The sequence below is a fragment of the Apostichopus japonicus genome, chromosome 16 (assembly GCF_037975245.1).
Source record: "Apostichopus japonicus isolate 1M-3 chromosome 16, ASM3797524v1, whole genome shotgun sequence".
In the NCBI taxonomy this organism is placed as follows: domain Eukaryota; kingdom Metazoa; phylum Echinodermata; class Holothuroidea; order Aspidochirotida; family Stichopodidae; genus Apostichopus; species Apostichopus japonicus.
The window spans coordinates 24,181,734-24,206,497 of record NC_092576.1 but is presented as its reverse complement, the minus strand read 5'-3'; the positions used below and the strand labels follow the sequence as shown (position 1 = coordinate 24,206,497).

Below are 24,764 nucleotides of genomic sequence, written 5' to 3'. Positions count from 1 at the left end.
TATACATTTTGTCGGTCACGCAGTTAATAGTCTTTAAATGATAACAACAGGATTGAGTTAAGCAGCCCGATCTAATATGTAGACAATGGCGCTGATATTCGCAAAATAAATTTTTCACATAGCTTTCATTCAAGTACGGAAGCTTCTTAGGACCACGTGCTGTCTTATTTAGTAATAAGAACAAAGTACATCGGAAAATTTGGCTTAAACGTGCAAACGCGTATCATATTTAGTGTGGATAGTAGATCTCAAATGTGTTATGTTTAAAATTTCGAAAACCGAAACCCTTTACTCCAAGAAGATACTATATCTATGCGAGGATCTTGCAATACGACCTGTTCACACGTTATGATACTTAAGTTAACTATAGCATAAAATAAAGTAATGCCACGTTGATAACATTATCAGTACGCATGCGATGAAAATCCTTTTTCATTTTTTTTTGCACTATTCCTGGAGAAGAAAGTCACTTAATTTATCGAATTCATATCTACTATATTTGTGACATTATATCGATGTCCATATAAGTTATACCACGTATATGATGCATGATACAGATCCACACCGTGGTGGTCGTGGACTAATATATCAGACAATCCTTTTTATTATGCATGCTACCGATCCACACCGTGATGGTCACCGCTTAATATATCTGACAATCCGTAAATTATTAATGATACCGATCCACACCGTGATGGTAACCGACTAATATATTAGACAATCCGTATATTTTGGATTATACCGATCCACACCGTAATGGTCGCACAGTAATATATAAGACAATCCGTATAATATACATAAGTTATCACTCAGTCCCAAGAGTCACGATTGCCAAACGATGACACTTTCTGTCTTTTGACGGAAATGGTGCAAACTATTATCGGAAGAAAATAGAACGTTCAGTTATAACTAGTAGCTGATTACGCTATAATGTTAAGCTTTTGTGTAGCACTAATGATTCCGGATGTGTCTTGTTGTGTTTCCTCATAGCAAAAATGTCGATGTAAAAAGAAGAGTACTAATTGTGTGTGTGTAAAAAATCTTCCGTATGAATATAATGCAGAAATAGGAAACCACTGATATTGAAGTAAGTATATCCTGGATGGAGAACAAACAAAATTCAAAGAATGAAGTGGAAATTAATAACTATCATTCAGTTCATTATTAATCATTAAACGAAAGTCAGGTATGGCTTGACTTTCAGATGCACCACTTTACCACGCTAAGTGTTTTAGCTGTATACTGTACTTCCTGGTATTACCGTGTACCATTCAGCGCAATATATATATACCATTGTACTCCTTTGAGTGGTTAGTGTGCTCAATCATATTTTTGTGGTAATGTTTAACGTTTCACTTTCTGTTTGGCTGCATTCGTTGTGCTTTCATATTGCATTAAATGCCCTACTATTGTACAAAACCATCATATATCGGTATCAAATACAGTTTAACGGCAGCATTAGGTTGGTCATTATGGAAAGAAAGTTTCTCAAAAAGACATCTGCTTACCTGCTTCTTGTATTAATATTGATAGTTATACCAGCAGTAATAGCCTCTACAGGTAAGCTGGCTTCAGATAGTTCTATTTATAGAATTTTTAGCCCAAAATGATTACAATCTGTGAACAAGGCTTTAACGTACATACCGTAACATATGGCGGCTAGTATGATACTCTCAAAGCATGTTTTATGTGGATATGCTGTGTTCATTATGTCGTTTAGTTATATTGGTTCAGCAAAGTAATATCTCCCAACGGGTTAAAAAGTTTACTAGCAAATCGGTGTATTAAATAATTGCAGTATGATCTCTCCTTTGCAATCAGAAATGATTTTTTTTGGATGAATTCTTTCTAGAACGTTCACTGACTTATCATAATATCATGACCTATGTAACAGTTGTGTACTGTTCTATAGGACATTAAGTGTTCTGAACATGTCATTGCCAACATGTGACGACAACTTTTTCTACATTTATGTTCACATTTGAAAGCAAAGTTTCTACTTCTTGCTCGCCGTAGCATGTTGCCCTTTTAAGTAAGCTTGTTTAAGTATCTTCTACATTCCTTTCGACATGCTCAAAGGGATTAAATCTTACATTGAAATATTCAGTAATTAATACTTTCGTTGGAGTCACATTTGTTGACTGCAAAAAGACATTGGAGAGTAAGTAATTTGCATTCCAACATTCCCTGTTAATGGAAACAATAACAACCTGTGAATGTTTTATTTGAAGAGCATGTATATGTATCCCAACATCCCTGTCAAGATACTCATGTGCGACAATACAGCGATGTGTGGTTGGACTGTGAGGGAAGCAATCAAGAAAACCTAAGATGGAAACACCAAGACAGATCCCTTTACTGGGGGCGTAGACAGGTAGCAGGTTCGACAACTTATCCGATACAACTACTGCATAACTACACTTTGATACTAGAGAACGTGACGTATAAGAATGAAGGCCTCTACTACTGTGTTGAAATCAACAAGACGCTGAAAGAGTACTGTTTAATAGTTCACGGTAAGTTTTCTTACTTCGGTGTAATTGACAGAAATCTCCAAATTGTCTTTCCTTCAAAACTAACAAGCAAGGACTCTTAGATGCGATTATGTGATTCCAGAATTTCTTGTATCTTTTGATTTTCTTGAAGATGCATAGTTTAAAGATGGGTGTGGGGTAGAAAGGCTTTTACTTACATTTGCACAGAATCCCAATTAACACACTACTGTTAGTCCCATGGGTAAGCTAGCGCAGAATACTGCCCCGTCCTCATTTTAGCCGCCTTCATGTGTACGAGATGCACGACACAAAAGTATTGCCTTATTTCTAAATCGATGTTACTCCTCCTTACATTGTTGGTTTCTATTCTAACCAGAAATTTTGCATACAGGTCCTGACTGCTATATTATTATCAAACCACTAGACGACATGCAGTGGATGCTTTTCAATTATCGCCGGTATTTGTCTCTGCCTCTTAGGCTTCTACCATTAACTTCACTTTACAATCAAGAAAACAGTTTGATTATGCTCAGTTTTTATCTTCTTGGTTATCAGATCCACCGGTATTGTCTATCTCCGTCAACAATGATACTGTCTGCAACAGTTATAGTGTTTCCTCTCATATGAAGTACATCGTCATCTGCATTGCAAAAAGTTTTTCAGAAGTTATCAACTTAACTTGGTTGGTAGGAAATGACGCAATACCTTCGACGAATTCCATCCAAAATTATGACAGAAAGGCACTAGATACAACATACATATATAAGTCTGTTTTTACGTACACTCCAGACATGCTTAATCAACGTATTACCTGTAACGGAATCGGTGGAAACTCTCACAAATCTTGGTGACACAATCCGTTACATTTATTGACGGTAAGAGTTCAATCAAGCAACAAGCAACATGTCCACAGTAAGAAACGTAAACATCCCGCTGTATATATCAAAGGAGTCAAACTAATTCGAGGGATTTTGCGGAGGAATAATAAATCGATGAAAAAGAGCATAACACCTAATTTACAAAAAATATATGAAACCCAATTTTCATAGTCCGTTATCCTAGTATATTCTTTATGTAATACTAGATTTTTCCCCACCCAATCACGCAGAAAAAATAACTAACGTTTGTGAAATATAACAGTGTTGTAACTTTGTTCTTCTCGAGGAAATGTTGTGGAAGAAGATTGATAAGAGAATCAAGCGATAAAATCACACGAATTTCAATTCAATGTTCAGTTATTATTAAACTTTGGGCTTTTAAAATGCATACAGAAAGTATTAACATTTTAACAAATATCACCAGCTATTAACCCATGTTCATTTTAGCATATTTTGTTTTCCAAGAGCATGTTTCTGCATCCCAGCATCCCTGTCAAGTTACCCATGTGGAGCTGTACAGTGATGTTTGGTTGGACTGCGAGGGAAAGGATGTACACAACCAAATATGGAAACACCAAAACACATATCTCTACTGGGGTCGTAGACAGGTAGCAGGTTACAAGACATACCAGATGCAGTTACTGAATAACTATACGTTGAAGCTGGAGAATGTGACGTATGAGAATAAAGGCAACTATACCTGCGAAAAGAGAAACAAGACCTTAAGCAAATACTGTATGATAATGTATGGTAAGGTCTCTCAGTAAAGCTTAATCAGTCTAAAAGGGTATTCATATATTGCTAGATGTACTCGACCTATGGCATCGTGTATCGCTTACGTTATATATAATAGTATGCATTATGTCACAATAAATACAGGGAAAATCGCTTATTCACCACGTTTATTCATACAAAACACTCAATAAACGTGTATTCCCATCTCAGAATGTTACATTTAAATAAAATCGTTACAGTGAAAATAAAAAATATAACAAAAATCACATTTCTCTACTTTCATAGTAAGTAAAGTTTCAAATTAATGCAAGGAACAATGCAATAACAAGTATGACAGTAATAGGCTATGTACATAGTGCAAGTAGTACGTTGAACAACACTACGTTGTACAATGAAGCCAGAAGTATCTGAAAAGTAGTAGTTCTGCAGTTTAAATAGCCAAATATTCCGACAGCAGTGTAGTGTACTTATATAACGGTCACGTAGGTTTAATATGCATAATATACGTACATACTGCATTACATCGTAAGCATTGAGTCATTACGACATATGTGACTGATTCCAACAAGAGGTTCTGAAGCAAACAGTTACATTTTGTAGTTTAATGGTTTCAGATGAGATGGATTTGATCAGACGGAAATTTGTGTGAACGAAGTCTTGAAACCTTCCCTTTTTTGGATAGCGACGTTAACTGTTGCTTTAAACATGCGTATCTTGGAAACTTTTGATGATGTATCAATTCGATCATTGTGTATGTCTTTGTTGTAACGTTGGAATATATCCTTGCATTACGCAGGTGTTATTATCGACGGTGCTCTTGCATCGGTTAGTCAACTGTGTTGTATAATGTGCTGAATACTGTATTTTGTTGATTTGAATCCTTGGATCGCTGATTGGCTTTACTGATTCTTAATGATCTTCACTTTACAGGTCGACCGAACATCTCTATACGTTACCAAGGAAAGGCAGTCCATAAATTAAATATATCCACAGATTTGAATACAATTAATTTTACTTGCCTAGCTCACAACATACCATCTGCTGTCAACCTTACCTGGTCAATCAACCAAAGCGTTACAACGAAGGGAGTAGGTGAACTCTTAGTAATTCCTGATCCGAATAATGTGGATATGTTTAATGTTCTGTCATCATTTATGTTCCATCCGCTAAACACAGTGAATACAATTTCCTGCTTTACCGAGAGTCCTCTGCAACAGGCTATTACAACAGTAACCGTCTACGAACCAAATAAAGAGGACCTTGCGGAAGGTACGTTCAAGCAATTCAGTCATTTGTAAGAAATTCGCTTGGGTGTAATAATATGTGTAAATATTGTTAGCACAAATGAACGTTTCATTTAAGAAATAATATAAAACTGTGTTAGATTTTTCTTTTCTTTTTCTATAGATGAGAAGATTGATATCACAGCAGTATTTTAATTTTCTTTAAGATTAACTTAAACATTGCAATTTATTGTGCACGTTCCTTTGCAACTATGACTTATACATTACTTTGGGATTCCACGGTAAATGAAGTATGTGTATTAATAGTCATACCACCAATTCATACATAGTCTAAGTATTAAATGATTTGGATTGATTACGTGAACATACGACTCCAATTGACCTTAGTATAGTCTATGCAGATATAACTTCTACATTTACTATCACTTAGGAGACTATCATTCAGAAAGCGTATAATAGACCATTGTAAGGTGAAATAAGCTTTGAAATCAGGTTGTATACATAATTAATGGAATGAGTCGAACGACAGTTTTTGGGAAGTAATTAAATATTTACAATTTAACATGAATTGGATATACCGGTGGCTGAGTTGATTGCTTAATAAAATTGCTGACACTTGTTGTATCTTTTAGTAAAAGCCATATCCTCATAACATGTTGTATCGACGCAACATCCCAAATGTTTCAGGTTTGGAAGATACATTAACAAGTAAATTAAAAAAAAAGCTTTAGTAAGCTTTCGAGGACAATTTTCCTATATGGCACCATATACACCCGGTTGTGATCAACCCTCCTGGGGGACTCAAAATTTAAGCCAATTTAGGGACTTGATATTGAGATGGGGCTTTAAATTGAATTGTGTAATCTTTTGGTCTTCAATATAAGTTTCAAGTCAACATAAACGTTTCCCTTTTAAGTAATAAGTTAGATGGCTGGTGGCCTATTTCTCTAATACAAAACAATTGCAACACGGTATCTTAACTAACTAATTCTTGGATATAACAATTTAATAGTTTTTAACATTTTTAAGTAATATTTAAAGTAATATTCTCCTTTCTGCAGCTAATCCTGTTGCTGAAAATCAATCCGTTTCCACATTACTAACGGTGGTTATCACTCTCATGACAACTCTTCTGATATCTTTTGTCTGTTTGACGCTAATAATTATCAGACGTCGAGGTAATTCTCTTTAGAACTAATATATATTTATGCATCTATCGTTTATTCCATTTTATAGATTTATTTTTGGTACTTATGATTCTTGCTAAAAAAAACAACCAACACTGTTATATTGTTTTGCTATGACAGTTTTTAAAGAAAAATGTTTACAAATAATATATATTTCAAATATTTTCTCAACAGGTTGCACGAGGGAAAGGTAACTTTCAGATCTTAATATTACATGTTGTCTTTTCCATCCATCACACTTTGCTGGGTACATAGTAAAAGACAGGTTTGAAATATTACGATTTTTTACTAAGATGCGATTACAATTGTAGCAAGTCTTGATGACATGTTTAAATGATTCAGATAAATAAAACAGATTTCTTGATAAATACAAAAGACACTCTGCCGACATATTGCATAAGTTTATTTTAAGTTACACTTGTCTACCAGAGCTGACGTTTCTTTAAGAGAACTTAATTTAATTTTTTCGAAATCGAAAGCGCTTCAGACTACTCTTATACACCCTCAATGGTTCCAGAAGATGAGAAAACACAACAGTCATCTGAACGTGAGTAAATAAATATCTGCTATTAGGCTCATATTCAATTCTTTAATCATGCTGGGATGTGTGTATTGTTTCGGTTAAAATCTATTAACACCTATCACGTACTGGACCTTCAGATATCACATGGGAATAGCATATCTGATTTATAAATAGAGAACAGTAATCTGATAATGTAAAGCAACCCAATTGCACTGTTCAAAACAAATTGGTTCATTTATTTTGTTAAGTGAAGAATATAAACGAATCTATTGCTCTTTAGCGTTGTTATTGGTTGATTGGAAAGTAGTAGATTAGTAGCTGTCGACAGGAGACTCACTGATTTACACGCACCTTGGACTGATTAATATAGGGTTTATTTAATAGTTGTTATTAAGGTCATGGATTTTTGTAGATATGATAATCGTTCACCTCCTCGAAATGTATTTCTTTGTTGAAACAAATTACATATATATTTTAATCTTAATTAGAAAATGTTAATCAATGTCCCGAAACATTTCCCTTTTCAATAATGAAGTTGTAACAAAGGGAACAAATACTATTTTAATTTGTATCAATTGGATACTAAATTATGAAATTTAAATTTAAAAAACCAGACTTTGAAGGACACTTTTTAATTGTGGTGTAGTTTATTTTAAACAGAGCACTTAAAAGTAATGCATACTAGTTAACATTATACATTATATATTATATAATATTTTACAGCTGACAGAGGCGCCTGTTGCAGTTCTCTAACGTAAGTGTTACTGTATCGTTATATGTGCACGTATCACGTATTTCGGCTGGTAAGGTCTGCACAGATATACACAACGTGTAACCTACAGCAACAACAAAATATTTGTACTGGGGAATATGCAGCAAACACGCTTGAGAAAAGACTGTAACATATGGCTGTAGAAAAAGAGAGGTGCTACTAACAACTGTAGCATTATGATAAATGGTAAGCTATATGCAGTAAACGATTCCAATAGTGATCTGAGCCAAACCTTACCGTTAACTGCTTTCACATGCACATTGATTGATAGACGAAAGTCCATCATATAGTTCTTACAAAACCTTTTAAATTGTAAATGTATATGAATAATCCCTTACACGGGAAGTCAGCTATGATGATCTTATGATATTTTCTTTCAAATTCCATTAATTCTTTTCGCCAATGAATGAAATTGATCTCGGCATGTTTAGACTGCTTATACATATAAACTTTAGTTGGATGTTACATGGATTGGTTGAAAAACAGTCACAGGCTTGAAATATATATAAACAAGGACTCAGTTATCCTGCCATGTTACACATCTCACTGAGAATTTCGGCTATCATGCATGAGGCTGTAGAGAAAATTAAGGGTATACTGTTCTTATTCATATAAATGTTGTGGGAGCAGGGTACAGCATGCATGAATCAGTATCCAAGACATTATGAATTAGTTTACTATTAAAATACAAGTAATACAATGTTCAAGTGAATGCTACGAAAAACGCTGAAATATTGCATTATTATAAGATGTCATCACAACATGCAGTTTTGTTTTCTTGTAAAATTCAACGCTCGATTATCGCTAATATAAGTATCTGATTCCGTTGTGTCGATGAACTTTAGTTTAAGTTGAACACAAAACCCTACCATCTTCAGCCTATATCACGTTTTTCTCTTGGTGACGAACAGCTGCTTCAAACAGATCAGAAAAATATTACTCATCTGTGATGTCATAGTGCAACCTGGATATGAAGCTTTGTTACATTTTATTAGTTTATAAGTTTTGTTATGGTATATATAACGAGTGAAAAATCTATGTTACTACACAAAGAAAAAACTACTTAATTAATACGGAAAAATCAGCACACGTGGCTTGAGGATAGAATTTTTTTAGATTTCTTAAAATATCGGGACTTATGTGTTAACAATTTAAATGTGTCATATATATCGAACGGAAACAAGTTTTTGTTTTAGTTATATATGACAGTTGTCTCTAGCACATTTATAATTGATGATGACAGGATTTGTGTCTTCTTTTGGTAACACATAATAGTATAACTCATATTCTTCTACGTCTTTTTTGCAGGATGTATGAACTATCAATTCATAAAGATACTGGTAAACTATCAAAGGAGAACCCGAACTATCTGGACATCGAATGTAGGTTATATTACTTTGTTTCATATTTTGATGTTTCATATTTTGTGCCTTATTTCTAGTTCAGCAAAGGACAAGTTAGCAGTTTGTCTTTGGTCCATTTTTTTTTTAATGTTGTATTAATTGCTTCTACTGATAATATACTCTCATATTTATAAATGTTTGACTTAATATTTTGGTTGCCAATTTGTCAAATAATTGACACAGTGCAAAATATTATATTTAACACATAATGAAAAGACAGTAAAGAAGCTGTGTGACTTTAGATTTTGGTTCGTCTTTGTCTTTTAATTGGCTTCTTTATTACCAATGCAGCTGTAGATAACTATGATGTTATTCCTGAGATTTCACCAGAAACAGAAGTCTTTCAACGGAAAAATGTCAACTTTATTGCCAGTCTTAAGAAAGGATATTTCTTCGATCGATGGACGGCTGTTATTTCAGTCCCGGAGAAGGCTGATAAGTGTGTATTTGCATCAACAATTGCAGGTGACCATTGCCTAACAAGTGGGGCTTACAATCTCGAGAGTTTTGCAAATAAATATAATCGATCGTAAATGTTATCGATAATATACACTTTTGACATTAATAATTTTATTATTTAGATTGACAGTCTTGCCAAGGCTTTCTCACACGACTTTACAACTTAACCCTGGTCATTGATAACTTTTCAAACCTACACACAAAAGTTTGCACGATTAAATCAATCTCTCCTAGGGCACCACAGTGCACCACAACCACGTGTCCCGGGGGACTTCCCATATGGTGCAGCCACAAACCGGCGGACACAACTATATTTACAAGTTTCCTCGCAAGTCCCCATTTATACACCTGGGTGAAGAGAGGCAATGGAGTAAAGCGCCTTGCCCAAGGACCTAACGTAATGTTCTGGCAAGGGATCGAACCTATAATCCTTAGATCACACGTCCACTGCCTTAACCACTTGACCGCAACGCCCTCACTGCAACAAACATATAATTTAACGTATTGGTGGTGGTCCTATGAAAAGTTTAATTTTGATGTACAGACATGTACCGGTTGTTCTACATCGATAAATAACACAATTTTAATGTAGGCTATCAGATTTAACTTTGATTTCCTTTAAAAATGCGATTAATCCATTATCGTACCTTCTTGGCAAAGTAACAATTCTTCTTACATATCATGTCATTTTATTGAATTTACTGAAGATCTCAAACATGTTAACGGTTTAAATGCTATCGTAACTCATAGTGGCTATAGCATATACCATCAATAGATGTGATGTCCACGTAAACGCTGGCATTACATTGTTGCAATCTATTGTGTTTTTAGTAAAATTAATATTATTGCAATTGGCATCACTTATATTCAGTGTTCTAAATTAAAACTATCACTGTATATTTTCTGTCTCTCATAGAACACATGCTCCATGATAAGAACTTCCACTGGGGAAACTATGTAAAGAAGCTGCTGGAGTTTGGCAATCAGAGTAATTTACTCAAGATCGAAGGAATTTGCCTTGATGCAGGTAAACTGTATTTCCTCAAAAAACGATAGGACATTCCAATGAAAAGGCATCACTGAATTAGAAATACGGAAACTCAATCACCAATTAATGTGTCTCTTACTCTAAAGTAGTCGATACATTTTCACGTCTTAAATGAATCGGGGTAGGAGACTACCTACCTTTTTAAACATGTCAAACCATTAAATCAGTAGAATATCGATACATTTAAGTTGTAAATGAAATCAGGTGCATGTCTACTTCTAAACAACGATATAGATACAAAATTAAAACTTTCGATAAACATTTGAAACTTGTACTAATGCTATGTCATATCCATTCCGGCAAAAGAATTACAGTTTTAGCAGTCAATTTAACTTGTGGTAAAGAGTTGTAATATTTAAAAGCAGAACAAAAAACACACATTGAAAAGACGTTACAACGCATCCTTTAAAAACATTTGACAAGTAGAAATTCGATTGCACTCTTCAAGTGTTAAACATTATTTAGCTTTTTGTAAAGAGAAGTGGATCAAACGCGAAGTTCAAACTGTTATACAGTAAAAGGCTCTACCTGGTTACAGTCTTACAATACTATAAACCTGCCACGTGCTCGTGGGCGTTAAAGTGACATATACAAGTATTTTTCTTCTTTTTTTACCAACAGATCGCATGTACGTGTTATACGAACATTTGCCAGATACAAGCCTGACCAATCATATAGAGACACACTCTCCCATGGAAACACGTCTTCGTTACCTCATGGATATTGTGAACGGAATTATCTTCATCCATTGTCAAGGGGTGCGTTTTAAATGACTCGATGTACCAAGTGAGATTAACGTTCATGAGATTCAAAAATGTTAAGGAAGCATTGCAATGTTGAAAAAAATATATAAGATACATGTCTTATACAAAAAATCAGAGTTACAATAAGCAAGGAGCTCAATGCAGTAAATAATAGAAATCTAGTAAATCATGGTTCCTTCCCTGATGTGTGCCTTTTTGTTTCGTAAATTAGCGCTAGATTTGACAACTGTATTTCGTTTATATTGACAATAGTATAATACTTTAAAAGTATATGGACCTTATGGACGTGAAGAAGCCTCCAGAAAGTAGAGGCGTCGAGAGCCAACGCTGCCTTTCTTTAGAAAACTCTTTTTTTAGTGTATGCTATACAAGGTTTTTGTATATACTTCATGAATTACTAAACATTGATAACTGGTTTTACTTTTGTCTTTATCACCTGACATGAGCAGGCATAACCCCTTATCTATAGAATGTTAACAGACTGGTGTTGTGTATCTTCTGTTTTCACTTAGTTTCTTCATCCTGGGTTTTCCGCAAACAAAGTCCTTCTCTCCCAAGGGAAATGCAAACTTTACGACTTTTTGCTCTCACAAGATGCTCCTACAAAGGTGAAACTGATGAAGCGCAAGGTACACATTTAAGCATTTCCAGTTTAACCTCCTTCAGAGAGGAAACTTCATTTAAGCATTTCCAGTTTAACCTCCTTCAGAGAGGAAACTTTGTAACCAATTTATTTGGTGAATTATTCAGTTTGATGTAAACTTCAAAGAATAGGGAAACATACTGACAAAGGAATATAAATATATAATGATATTTTGTTACGTGATCTTATTTAATATCAATATATTTTAATTGTAATAATATGCCTTAATAATTACATATTTCGAAGGAAATATATCTTAATGAGGAAATTTATCCATTTCAAGTTATGATATTTAATAAGTAGTATATGTATATTTATATAAAAAGATATATATATATATAGTTATAGTTATAGTTATTACGTTTACTATATATTGTATGCAATCAATGTAAATAATTTATTTAGTATGTGTTTATTTAAATGTGTTGGTTTATCTCTAAGAGTAACTAGATGTCACAGATGCATACTTAATCTAAACTAGAAAGTGGTGTAATTTTTTTTTCAAATAGTCAACAATTAAGATGTGATATGATGCTATAAAACATGCTTTCTCTGTTACAGCCCGGTTGTAATCTCAGTCACCTTCCCCCAGAATCGTTCAATGAGACGAATGAATATTCATCAGCTAGTGACTTATGGTGCATCTCATTGTTAATGTGGCAGCTCTTCACTTTTGGTACATTGCCAATATCTTGTGGCAACATTTTCTTTCAATTTTCTGTTATTATTTACAATCTAATTATAATTTGAACAGTCAATTTTGTGTTGTTAATTAATCGAAAAGTCGATACGCTAATGAAACTTCTGGATGATCAAATTGTTTCCTCTAAATTTGCTCTCCCATGCCCTTAACGTAATCTAATTCAATTGCACACTTCTTCCTATACTGAAATTTCCACACGTCTGTCACCCACTAATCCCTAGACACAACTTACCCCAGCCCCTCCCCTGGTCATAAACCTGACCAAAGTTGGTCAAAAACTGGTTTATCCGATATAATGTACAAATCTTAGCTATTCATATTGGAACTTTTAGAGGAAACTTGGGAATTCATCATTCATTTGTCAATTTTGAAAGATATTTCCGTTTGCTTTGTAGATAGGAATAATAAATTGGGAACATTGCCGCTTCGTGTCTTTGTAATCTTCAATTTCCATTAAGCCAAGCCATTATATTATTTTTAATTACTGTTAATCTTCGGTAGAAAAGCAGTGGAACGAAATCATACTAGTCTATGTTTCTTCATTAAGGTCAACCACCACGCCTGACTGCAAATACTTCGGGACATCCGGAAATCCCATCAAAACCAAACGAGTTATCAGAAAATTTGTAAGAACATTTATTTGAAACATTTTAATTAAGATCATAGTAGAGCAGGAGTTCATTGCAAGTTATCACAAGACACGATCTGGGAGATTATGAAATATTCATCATATTTAGTCAGTATTCGTTAGAATGTAAACCATCAGGTTATTAATATCAGTATTAAGTATAACATTTTTCATTTCTTCAATTGACTTTTTGGAGAATTCACAAGACATTAAAACTGCAGTTTATGCAAACAACACTTGTCGTAATTAACCAAATATCAGAGTGCTATTTATAGGTGAAACCGTATATTGTTTCCCCAACCAAACGACATAGTAATAAGCCGTAACTGTGTAGCACTTAAAGTTAGGAAATCAAACGTAAATCAAAGCATTATAGAAGGTAACTAGAGTGTATAACATCATATGTTATGCACAATCCACTGGCAGATAAAGATGAAATAAATAAAGATGAAGTGAATGATACGCCAAAACATGTTATTTCTATAATTTTTCAAGGTACAGCATCGTGTTACGAGTATGGAAAACCGAGCCTAGGCTTCGTCCGAGTACTGCGACACTTAAAGAGGCACTGGAAAACATGTCCACTTACAGTAAAGTAAGTGTATACTATAGGTCGTTTTTATTGATTTTGATACCTTCTACAATAAATGAAAACACGAGATTATATTCAAAATCATATGTTCCTTATTCTTTCCCTTTTCTTTATTTAGGAAATACATGTTGAGAACGATATCGCTAAGTAATCGGTTTACCAACGATCTATGGCGGTTACTGAATGTCTAGACATTTCTGGGTGAAAAAAAGCTCAAAACGTTTGGTTCGGACGTCTAACAATCTCATTTCTCCTTCACAATGAACTATTTGCGACGATGTCATCTGCCGCACGGACGCAATATGTTCACAAGTCGTGTTAGTTCATTTTGGAGAACGCTTAGTTCGATACAAGACAAATAATAAATCATAGTGAACGTGACATACCGTCTCTATACAGTGTTCATGTATTGTAAATTAAACACCCAGTAACACAAGTTGCGAATAGAAATGAATGCTTATACTTAAAAGAAGTCATATTATCAATACATAAGACACATGTTCTTAGCTATTCAGAAAGTGAACACGCACTACAATTACCATTGTAAATGAGACGAGTAAACGATTCCCCTTGGTGGAACAGTTTAAGGGTTATTTCTTTCCATGAAATTTATATGCTGCTCGAAGTAGAATGATATTATGAAATGGTTCAATTAATTTCTTCAATTGATATTTAATTTTGTAAAATAAAGTAAATAGACACCGTTGCGTTCACATATGATTTAACTCTAATGAATAACAAATATACATAGTTTATGTGTCGCAATCTATCATTTTGTCTTAGTTTATTAATTGCTAACTTATGTTGAGTAAAAATATATATACTTTTGAAATATTGACGACCACATTGAGCACGTAGGCCACCATCACTAACATGGATTATCAGTATTTAAAGAATGTATTACTATTGTTAGATTATTCGGCCAACATCTTCCATGTTGAAGTAGCAATGACTCAATTATAATTTATGTTCCAAACGTTATAGTATGAAAAATGGTTTAATGGTGTTATCATGGTATAATACTAATAGTACTTTATAAACCAAAGCTCTTCCTTCAAACTCCCTAATTCAATCCACAATATCATTTTTACCGGATATTAACGGCGATAAATCGGCAGTTGTTGTGAAATTGTTCCGTATGACGAGAAATATATTTCCTACAAGCAGAGGTGTGAACATGATTACAAACTTGGGGCCGAATGCAACCTTTTCTTTTGATTGGTTAAGGTTTAGTGCCGAGCTATTGTGGAAGGGTCAGGGGCGATGATATATTTTATGAAAGGAGGGGCAATGAGGTCACTGTAGCTGAAACCGTAGAGGAGTTCGGTGTTCTTCTTCTATAGAAAAAACATAAACATGTGGAATTAAAATGGTGCATTCTGAGGCATATTTATACTAGAAAGTATTCTATATAACTAACTATAAACACAACGTCTACAAATATGTTGTGTGAAGTTGAACCAGAGGAGTGGTACGAGTCTTCCCTAGATGAATGTCAAATATTCCGACTAAACCATTTTCCCGACTAACGTTCGGAGGTTAGGCCCCTGGCTCCATATGAATGCAAGCCAGTGTATGCAAGAATAGTGTTTTGTTAAGATGTTGATATTATCTCTTTATGTTAAGGGAGCACATGTATTAAGGCTTTGTAAAGGATAACTTCCATCACACACAAAAATGATCAGTATGCTTGCTCCTCTTTGCATGCCTTAATGTTAAGGTTCAGCCATTGCAGAAACAAAATAACATATAAGAACTGAAACTTTGAACCAATAAAATACCTTCAGTGACGTTCACCGTGTGTTCTTTACAAGCTTGTAAATACATTGTACATATCTTATTTTTTGAAGCCATGCAGTTCTTGTGTTATTGATTTTTGTCTTGTACTTCAAGTCATGATCCTAATGGACTGTGAAATGCAAACTAGACTAACAGAAGTGGTGGTTATTGATCATTAAATAAACCTATACAAATATTTGCTTGGGGTCCAAATCTTAGTTTCAAAGTCAAATATTGTATTTGGTTGGTCATCTGTCATTCAAAGAGAATAGTTCTACTATCACCGTGTGTAGTTTGGTTGTTTACCTGCGACATTGAAATTGAAACAAGCCAATTGTTTAACATACAATGCAACTGAACAATCATGCATGCATGACCTGGACACTGATATGACTGTTCACGAAAGTCTTTCCTGACCTGTACATGCCACAAATATTTTCAATTATAGGAGTCGAATAGTTCTACAGTAAAGGGGTGTAGTGTGACTCTGTTAAATTGTGACACTGATATTAGTTTTGATTTGGAAGACCAAGTTTGCAAAGTGCAATGCAAATAAACAATAGAAAATAATCCTTGTTAAACATTAATACATAAATCAAGGTCATATATTCTATAGTAACAAGTACCCGGTGATCAATAAGAGGATAACAAGGCACTAGAGCTTGGTAATGCTCTACAATTTCACTTCGTGCTTCAGTGCAGGCACATTGACTGAACGAGTGAAAAAAAGAAGACAAAAAGGAAGTTGGATATTATCAATGTAAATGAGAAGCAGAGGGTACATTAAGCAGAACGTCCATTAAGGTCCATTAACTGAACGAGTGAATGATAAAAGACGAAAAGGAGCTTGGATATAACATATGTAAATGAGAAGCAGAAGGTTCATTTAAGGCCCAATTACTGAACTAGTGAACTTAAGAAGACGCAAATAAAGTGTGATATCATGTAGGTACTTGAGAAGCAGAAGGGGTCCAATGATTGAGCATTCGAGAATGCCACAATTAATACTTTAGCAGGCAGAGCTGCAAGAAGTACACGATACGATCTCTTTTTTGCTAAGAATTAACTTTTGAACCAAAGTATCGCATTTTACCACAAAAAAAAACACATTGGTTTTAATTTTCAATCAAAAGCGTTCAACATTGTATCAAATAGATCACACAATGATTAATAATGTATACATAGTTCGGTCTGAGTGTAACAGTATGGACTTTTTGAAACAATAAAATGTTTGTTAATTTTATTGCTAACTCTAGACATTTAAAATGACCGGTAGTAGAGAATAATGATACAAAAGGGATCGCAGGAATTGCAAAGGCGTACATCCGCCGAGCGATCTATAAAATATGCAATAGCGGTTCAACAATTGACCCAGGGGGTATCTTAGCTTTTTAAATATCATAATGTGTTTTAAGCCAGGACCTTTCGTTTTTGCACTTTTTGTGAGCAAAAAGTTAGGGATCTCAAGAAAAAAAAAGAGGATTCGAGTACGGTCCCTCATGTGATTCTTTATATTAAGATTTGTTACGAACATGATATTATAACCCAAAATCATCACTTGCCTAGGTTGTTAACTGCAATGAACAAATGCTCCGGATAACTAAAATGAATCTTATTTATGTGGAAGATATAACAGTTTTAAGAAATGTCTCCATACACAATCCTGAGACCGACGACAAGTTGTTATTTTTTTTTTCTGAATACATTAACATGATGATTAACTGTAATGAAGATTACTTTTACAAGATGATATGGAATATGGAACCTATTAACATGGCCTAATGATGACATCGGTATTAGTGTCAACATCCTACCTAGAAATTATGAAAATCAAAACAAAGAGATAGTAACAGGTTTTAGATCCGAGCAGCAATATAAAATCACACACACATGTGTGTCTTTTGGGAACACTTGATAGTATGGAGGAAAATACATGTAGGTCCGTTTAATGTATTTTCATTTCAACATTATATTCTTATACCGCTCGTTCCTAGTAGTCAGTAGAGACAAGTTAAACTTATTTCGTTGTCACATATAAACTAAGGAACGGTTCGAAAAGTTGTTTCAGTCTTGTTCCGTTACATCATTACTATCCCTGCAATCCTACAGTGATAACTTCACAAGTTCACCTGTACGTCATACTATTGTATCCAGCTACCATTATGGAGGCTTTATTTCAGCAATTGCTGCAACAAATGAAAAAAATAATGAAAAGTATTAAATGAAAATGGTGTTTCTGGAACGAGTTAAAGAAGAAACAGCTATGATTAAGTAATAAGTAACGGGTCAAAAAGCTCAAGTAGAGAAACTGGAACAGTAATCAAGAAAGTATGACATTATGATTGTTGGTTTAACTGATAATGAAGTTGAGGCCTTGGAAGGCAACGTTATAAATTGGAGCTGGCAAAAGATGACATCGGTGTTTGTCATTGCCTCCTCGGTTACGGAATAAATCCCCGCAGTGTAATGTTTAAGTTTGTGAAAAGGAAAAGTAAATACATCGCCATGAAGGGCTAAACATCTCGGAACTAAGAGTGAGCACAAGCAAGTGTTTGTTGTAGATGACCACACACGCATTCAAAGCAAACATGTATTAGGGGAGATGAGAAAATTAGTAAAGTGTTGACCATATGGTAAAATCTATTGAGTTTAGATCTAAACGGATCTTAACGTAAGTTGGTGTTCAATTCCATAAAATATGTAAAGAAGCTAGATTGGGACGATGGCACGTTGCAGGAAATAAACATCTGATTTGCATGATACGACAAATTGCCAACGGCCGATTTCGAGGAGGATAATGTAAAATCTGAAGATCCCACTACAGCAAAACGTTTAGGATGAGACAAATACCCCTATGATCACACAACGGAGCCATATGAAGCTATCAGGCCCTGAGCTCTCGATGTTGTCACTAAACGGATTTTGTTAACATTTTCGACATTACTTGTCTTTCTTAGACTAAAGTGGACGAAATCGACAGGCTAGCATTTCCAATTTCCCAAGCCAAAAAAGCTACCCACATAATGAATGACTTCATTGCTTTCATGCAGATATCGAGCTCCGATTTTTGTGATGAATGATTTTAATTGACACCTTTCAATCCATCTATTACAGTCATACCCAGCAAAAAATGTACCCTAATTTTACCGCGGTAAACTATGGTAAATGTGTGGTAAATAGGGTAAATGTGTGGTAAAATTGTGGTAAAATCAACCGTGGTACATTTACCGCAGTTTTACCATGGTATTACCGCGGTAAAAGTATGGTAAAAGTGCGGTACATTTACTGCGGTAAATTTACCGCAGTTTTACCATGGTATTACCGCGGTATAAGTAGGGTAAAAGTGTGGTACATTTACCGCGGTAAATTTACCGCAGTTTTACCATGATACTACCGCGGTATAAGTAGGGTAAAAGTGCGGTACATTTACTGCGGTAAATTTACCGCAGTTTTACCATGGTATTACCGCGGTAAAAGTGTGGTACATTTACTTCGGTAAATTTACCACAGTTTTACCATGGTATTACCGCGGTTAAAGTAGGGTAAAAGTGTGGTACATTTACTGCGGTAAATTTACCGCAGTTTTACCATGATATAACCGCGGTATAAGTAGGGTAAAAGTGTGGTACATTTACCGCGGTAAATTTACCGCAGTTTTACCATGATATTACTGCGGTACATTTACTACGGTAAATTAAGCACAGTTTTACCATGGTATTACCGCGGTAAAAGTAGGGTAAAAGCGTGGTACATTTACTACAGTAAATTTACCATAGTTTTACCATGATAGTGAAAGTAGGGTAAGTTTATATGGTACATAAACTACATATGTGAAATTCCTACAATTGTGCCATGATTAACCACAGTAAAAATAGGGTAAAACTATACGGTGCAATTATACTATGGTAAATTTACCATAATTGTACCATGATTTTACCACAGTAGAACATATATGGGTCACACTATGAAACATGATGGTACATTTACAGCAATTTTCCATGATTTTGTCCCATATTTTTGCAATACTGATATGACAAACCTTTTGTTCTATTCATATCTTAATGTTGGCAATATAAATTACCTGTGGATATGAGTTGAATAAAGAAGAGAGACAAACTGCTATTCTTATATGTTATAGTATGCATCTCTTTTCCTAAAAAAAAAACAAGCAGAGGATAGATACATAGAGAATTCCTTCATGGAATCCCTGATATATTTGAGAGGAGACACCAATTAATTCTTTTTTCATTATTAGGGAGAACCTAAAAGCCTTTAAAATGAAAAAAGAACTATATAAACTAGCACACATAAGGCATAGCTTCTGTGCCTCAACACTGTGGCACACAAAAATTGACCAATCAGTGTCCTCAGATTTGGGTATTCTCTGTCAGGTCCATTAAATGACTTGACAAGTCTATGTATCTATGATCAGAGTACTCTTTCCATTTAAAACAAGTCTTTGAGGACAATAAGAGATCAAAATCCAATCTGGACTACCAATTAAGTCAAAAGAAGAGAGTCAGGAATCATACCATCTAGGGTAATTGAAATTCAACAAAGCTTTCTCATGTGTGAAACCGCCATGGATTTGATGAATTAAAAACTGTTGCATTCTACAACTGAGGACTTACATGTCAGGCATACAACCATTACAATAAGGGTAAAGGCATATAGCCAAATTATGATACAGTACACGGATGGGTGAAATTCAAAGAAATATATGGTATTATACATGCTGATTGAAGTTAGGACATGCTCAATGTTAGGTAAAACTGTCCTACAATTAGTGTAAAATCATGGTAAATTGAGGTAAAACTATGGTAAAAGCGTAGTAAATCTACGGTAAAATTGGGGTAAAAGCGTGGTAAAAGTATGGTAAATTGAGGTAAAACTAAGGTAAAAGCGTGGTATATCTAGGGTAAAATTGGGATAAAAGAACGGTAAACTGTGGTAAAATATGGTAAATTGAGGTAAAACTAAGGAAAAAGCGTGGTAAATATACGGTAAAATTGGGGTAAAAGAACGGTAAAACTGTGGTAAATTTGGGGTAAAAGCGTAGTAAAAGTGTAGTAAAAGCGCGGTAAAAGTATGGTAACACCGTGGTAAATTGCGGTAAAATTGGGGTAAAAGTGAGGTAAAACCATGGTAAATTTGTGGTAATTTACTGCGGTAAACCGCGGTTTACCGCGTCCATAGGGCCAAAACACCGCGGTAATGTACAACAAATTTACCGCGTTTTTACCCTGGTTTTACCGGGGTAAAAGTGTGGTATGTTACCGCGGTAAATTTGAGGTAAATTTTTTCCTGGGTACGGCTTGATGCAAATGATGATAACCTCAGAAATTAGAGGATCTTGGTATTGAATCTAAGATGGATACATCTACAGAGAACAGTTGACTTATGTTAGACTGTTGATATTCATTTTGTGAATAGGGACTTGGTTCTGATTTCTGCCTCGGGAATCTCACATGTGATGGTAAATTTAATCTGGATGATGCAATTGTATCACCAGAACCGTGAAAACAAATTACCGATTTCAAGGTTGATACATTTGATATTGGTATATCAGACAAACACAGCCCAATATATATGAATCGGAATGTTACAATGTATGAAAATTTAGGTAATGTAAATTTGATCAATGGAAAATCATAGTAACAAGACAAACAAAATTGTGGGAAATGATGTGGTAACTTGATTTGATAAGAGCTGGCAATTTCAGCCAGAATGCCATAGATAACATAATTGTAAGCATCAAACATATCCTCAGGAAAAATGCCGACAAGGCTGGTATGCATAAACAATTGCCCAATGTTAAGGATTAAAGAAGAAAACACGGGAAACCTTGATTGAATAATGACTGTCGTACAGCAAAATATAACTATTTAATAGCAATCCCAAAAATTATGAAACAGTGTTAAGAGTGAGCAAGACCTGTCCATATTCTCCAAAGCGTACAACAATCTTTAAATAAATCTAAACAAAACTATTTCACGGCATTGCATAGAGTAATAAGACAACTTAAAAACTCAATTTCAAAGAATACTGGAATGTTATTTATTGTTCAACTGGTACTGAGGACAATAGAGATAGTATCCCACTAACTAGTTACGAGGATCACTTAAGTGCTCTCTGTAAAGATAGTTATTTCAACAATGATATCCAGTCCTTTGATCCTTCAGTTACTATGTCCTCAAACAACTTTCAACTGAATAGATCAATTTCTGAACATAAAATTATCCAAGAAATTAATAAATCGAAAGGTAATTAATCATGTGTTGTTGGTAAAATAATTACTTAATTTATGAGGAGCTGCACCCCCTGCAGTAGTTTTTTTAATTACAAAACTTTTCAATTGTGTTCTATTAAGTAGTGTAGCACCATCGAGTTGGACTATTTGACTTATCAAACCTGTATATGAAGAAAGGGGCTCAAAAGATTATTTAGACCACTATACTGGAATATTCTCCTAAGTTGTATGTGAAAGCTGTTTACAGAAATCTTGAATGATCGTATCAAAGTGTATCGTATCTGTGCAAGTTCAATTGGAGATAAACTGGCAGGGTTCAAAAGCGGTCATTCGACCTTGGATGATCTTTTTGTCCTTCATTCTGCTACATAGCTGTATGTCAGAAAGAAAAAACACATGTGTATTGTGCTTTCGTAGACTAAAATAAAAGCATTTGACCTAGTTGACAGATTGAGTCCTTGGTCAAAACTTATTGCTAACAACGTTAATGGCAAAGTGCTAAATATTATAAATAATTTGTACAAAAGTGCCGAATCGTGCATGAGGAACGATGATGTTAAGTCAGACTATTTTAATTGCAAGATTGGAGTTAGAGAAGATAATCTTTTAGAAGTCTTGTTTATCAAATTTTGAACCGATTTTGGAATTGTTATCATTGGTTCTTACAAAGGTTTAGAATAGTTGTCATATATGATGAAAAGTGAGTTGAGTAATAATGATATTGAAGTTTTCTTTACACTCATTACTCTATTGTATGTAGATGATACAATTATAGTAGTTGAAAACGCGACCTACCTGCATTGTGCATTAAGTCGTGTGAAAACTTATTGTAATTATTGTATTTTGTTTTTAATGCAAATAAGACTAAGATCGTCATTTTATCAAGGGGTAAGATTAGGAATAACCTTACTTCGACTTTCGGTTATGATACTGTTGAAGTGGTTGAAGATTTCACCAATCATGGTAATAAGCAACTTAATCATACAAGGCGCAATGGCGTTTTGAGTTTAATGAGCAAAATATGTGACCTGTTGCCACTGGATTTGCAGATCCAATGTTTTGACCAAACTTTCCTTCCCATTCCTAATATATGGCTTTTGAACTTGGCGATTTGGAAACTTCACCCAGATCGAATCTTTTCATCTTAAGTTCTTAAAACATGTTCCGGAAACTTTGTTTAACTATCCAAATAAACTTGTTGTAGGACAAAGTTGTAAAACTAGTTGTAAAACTAGTTGTAAAACTATTCACATCAATGTGTTAAACGTGTGACTTTTCGCCTCGCATCCCCATCGTCATCCAAGTGTATTAAGGCTTCTTCTTCCTCAAGGTTATACAAAAGAGGAACATGTACTAATAGTGCATCATTACTAATATCATGTTTAAATACATTGGATGAGAAACTATAAGAAAACATTTCTTAATGTGATCATGTCATGTTGTTAGAACATAAAGCACGTACGTTGTATTCAAACCATTTTAAGAAATCAAATGTATATTTGTTTCATAATAAAATAGTTACCGATTTTCCAAAAATATTACTTGTTTTCATTTTTTAAACAATACTTCTCATTCCCTATCTGCAGATGTTAATTGAAACTTTTTTTTTAATTCTAATGACTGTAATGACATAATTCATCACCATCACCTAAAAGCAAATATATATTGTGTAAAACAGTTGAGCTTTGGTTTACGTGATAAGCTAAATGAAAGCATAATCAATGCCAAAGCGACACGACGAACAGCCTAGTGTACCTTTCTTTTCATAAACCTTTTTTTCCCGTATATATATTCGCTGTACTGCCCGGAGAACGTCCGCGGCAACGCTTTCGATTTATACTAGGGTCTTGCACATTTTCCCAAGCTATTTTATGTTTTCATTTGATTTTTGAAAATTGCTTCGGAAAAGCGAAGAAACCAGTCAGGTTTGCCAATTAGGCTTACTTCTTTCAAAATGGTTATTCAGCTCTGCCTCCCGCATTGAACAATCACTTGGCCGTATATTGGTTTGTACACGGTGGGACGGTCGCTAAATGTTATGGAAGAAAAATGATTTCACTTGACAAGCAATTTCGTAATAATAATATGAATGAAGATTTTGTGGTTTATTTATCACACGGTACCAGATTTAAAAAAAAAAATGTTGACTAGAAAATATGACTAATTAAGGATGTGACAATGGTACAAGAAATTTGCTGTAAATGTTGTACTATTTAGAATGGAATTTACACAAATGATGACAAATATAAAGCACATATCTCTCATCAGTAAGAAAATGAGAGGTACTTGAGAGTCATATCATCTTGTTCAATCCGAGCCCGTTAAGCTTAATTCCACAAATCTTGAACGGCCAGCTCATATGTTAATCGTGTTTATTTCTAACATGTAGTAATAGTTACTTTAAACTGTAGTTATTATAATTGAATGAGAAAAGGGATGAGTCGATACCGGAGGCCGCCCAGCAAAAATAACCACTTTTTTTTTATTTCAATTCAAGTCTTTTTTTTGCTCACAGTAATTGAGAATAACATGCATTATTTAGAAAAGAAATTGTGTATTGAAAAAGAAAATAAACATACCCCTAATTAAGGTTAAACTTTTACATCATGTCATGTTATACACAAATAGACGTGTAAGGAAACATACAGTAAATCAGCAATC

General features: G+C 34.3%; 2 protein-coding genes across 4 annotated transcripts in view; one reads left to right on the top strand and one right to left on the bottom strand.

The window, feature by feature from the left end:
* LOC139982377 (tyrosine-protein kinase CSK-like) overlaps positions 1 to 24,764 on the bottom strand; it is a 244,925-nt gene that overhangs the window by 119,529 nt on the left and 100,632 nt on the right. The window lies entirely within an intron of this gene.
* Positions 1,364 to 15,914, top strand: LOC139983482 (tyrosine-protein kinase FRK-like). 3 transcript variants are annotated; one of them, XM_071997049.1, is made up of 18 exons: positions 1,365 to 1,560; positions 2,232 to 2,516; positions 3,051 to 3,370; positions 3,839 to 4,123; positions 5,039 to 5,377; positions 6,414 to 6,530; positions 6,714 to 6,729; positions 7,019 to 7,086; positions 7,786 to 7,816; positions 9,143 to 9,216; positions 9,529 to 9,702; positions 10,613 to 10,723; positions 11,366 to 11,502; positions 12,021 to 12,137; positions 12,713 to 12,827; positions 13,402 to 13,480; positions 13,978 to 14,077; positions 14,193 to 15,914. In XM_071997049.1, exons 4-18 carry the CDS (start codon positions 4,006 to 4,008, stop codon positions 14,223 to 14,225), a joined length of 1,629 nt encoding a protein of 542 aa, XP_071853150.1. In that variant the 5' UTR covers positions 1,365 to 1,560; positions 2,232 to 2,516; positions 3,051 to 3,370; positions 3,839 to 4,005; the 3' UTR covers positions 14,226 to 15,914. The 3 variants fall into 3 exon arrangements, with proteins under 3 accessions (XP_071853149.1, XP_071853148.1, XP_071853150.1); XM_071997048.1 differs by having other exon boundaries at positions 1,364 to 1,560; positions 2,265 to 2,516; positions 3,051 to 4,123; XM_071997047.1 differs by having other exon boundaries at positions 1,364 to 1,560; positions 3,051 to 4,123.

What these genes read in the sequence shown, in the direction of transcription:
- LOC139983482 (XM_071997048.1), top strand. Translation starts at nt 3,808, where the DNA reads ATGTTCATTTTAGCATATTTTGTTTTCCAAGAGCATGTTTCTGCATCC. An exon ending in GAACTATCTGGACATCGAAT is followed by an intron (nt 9,217 to 9,528) that starts GTAGGTTATATT and finishes TTACCAATGCAG; the next exon opens with CTGTAGATAACTATGATGTT. An exon ending in TGAAACTGATGAAGCGCAAG is followed by an intron (nt 12,138 to 12,712) that starts GTACACATTTAA and finishes TCTCTGTTACAG; the next exon opens with CCCGGTTGTAATCTCAGTCA.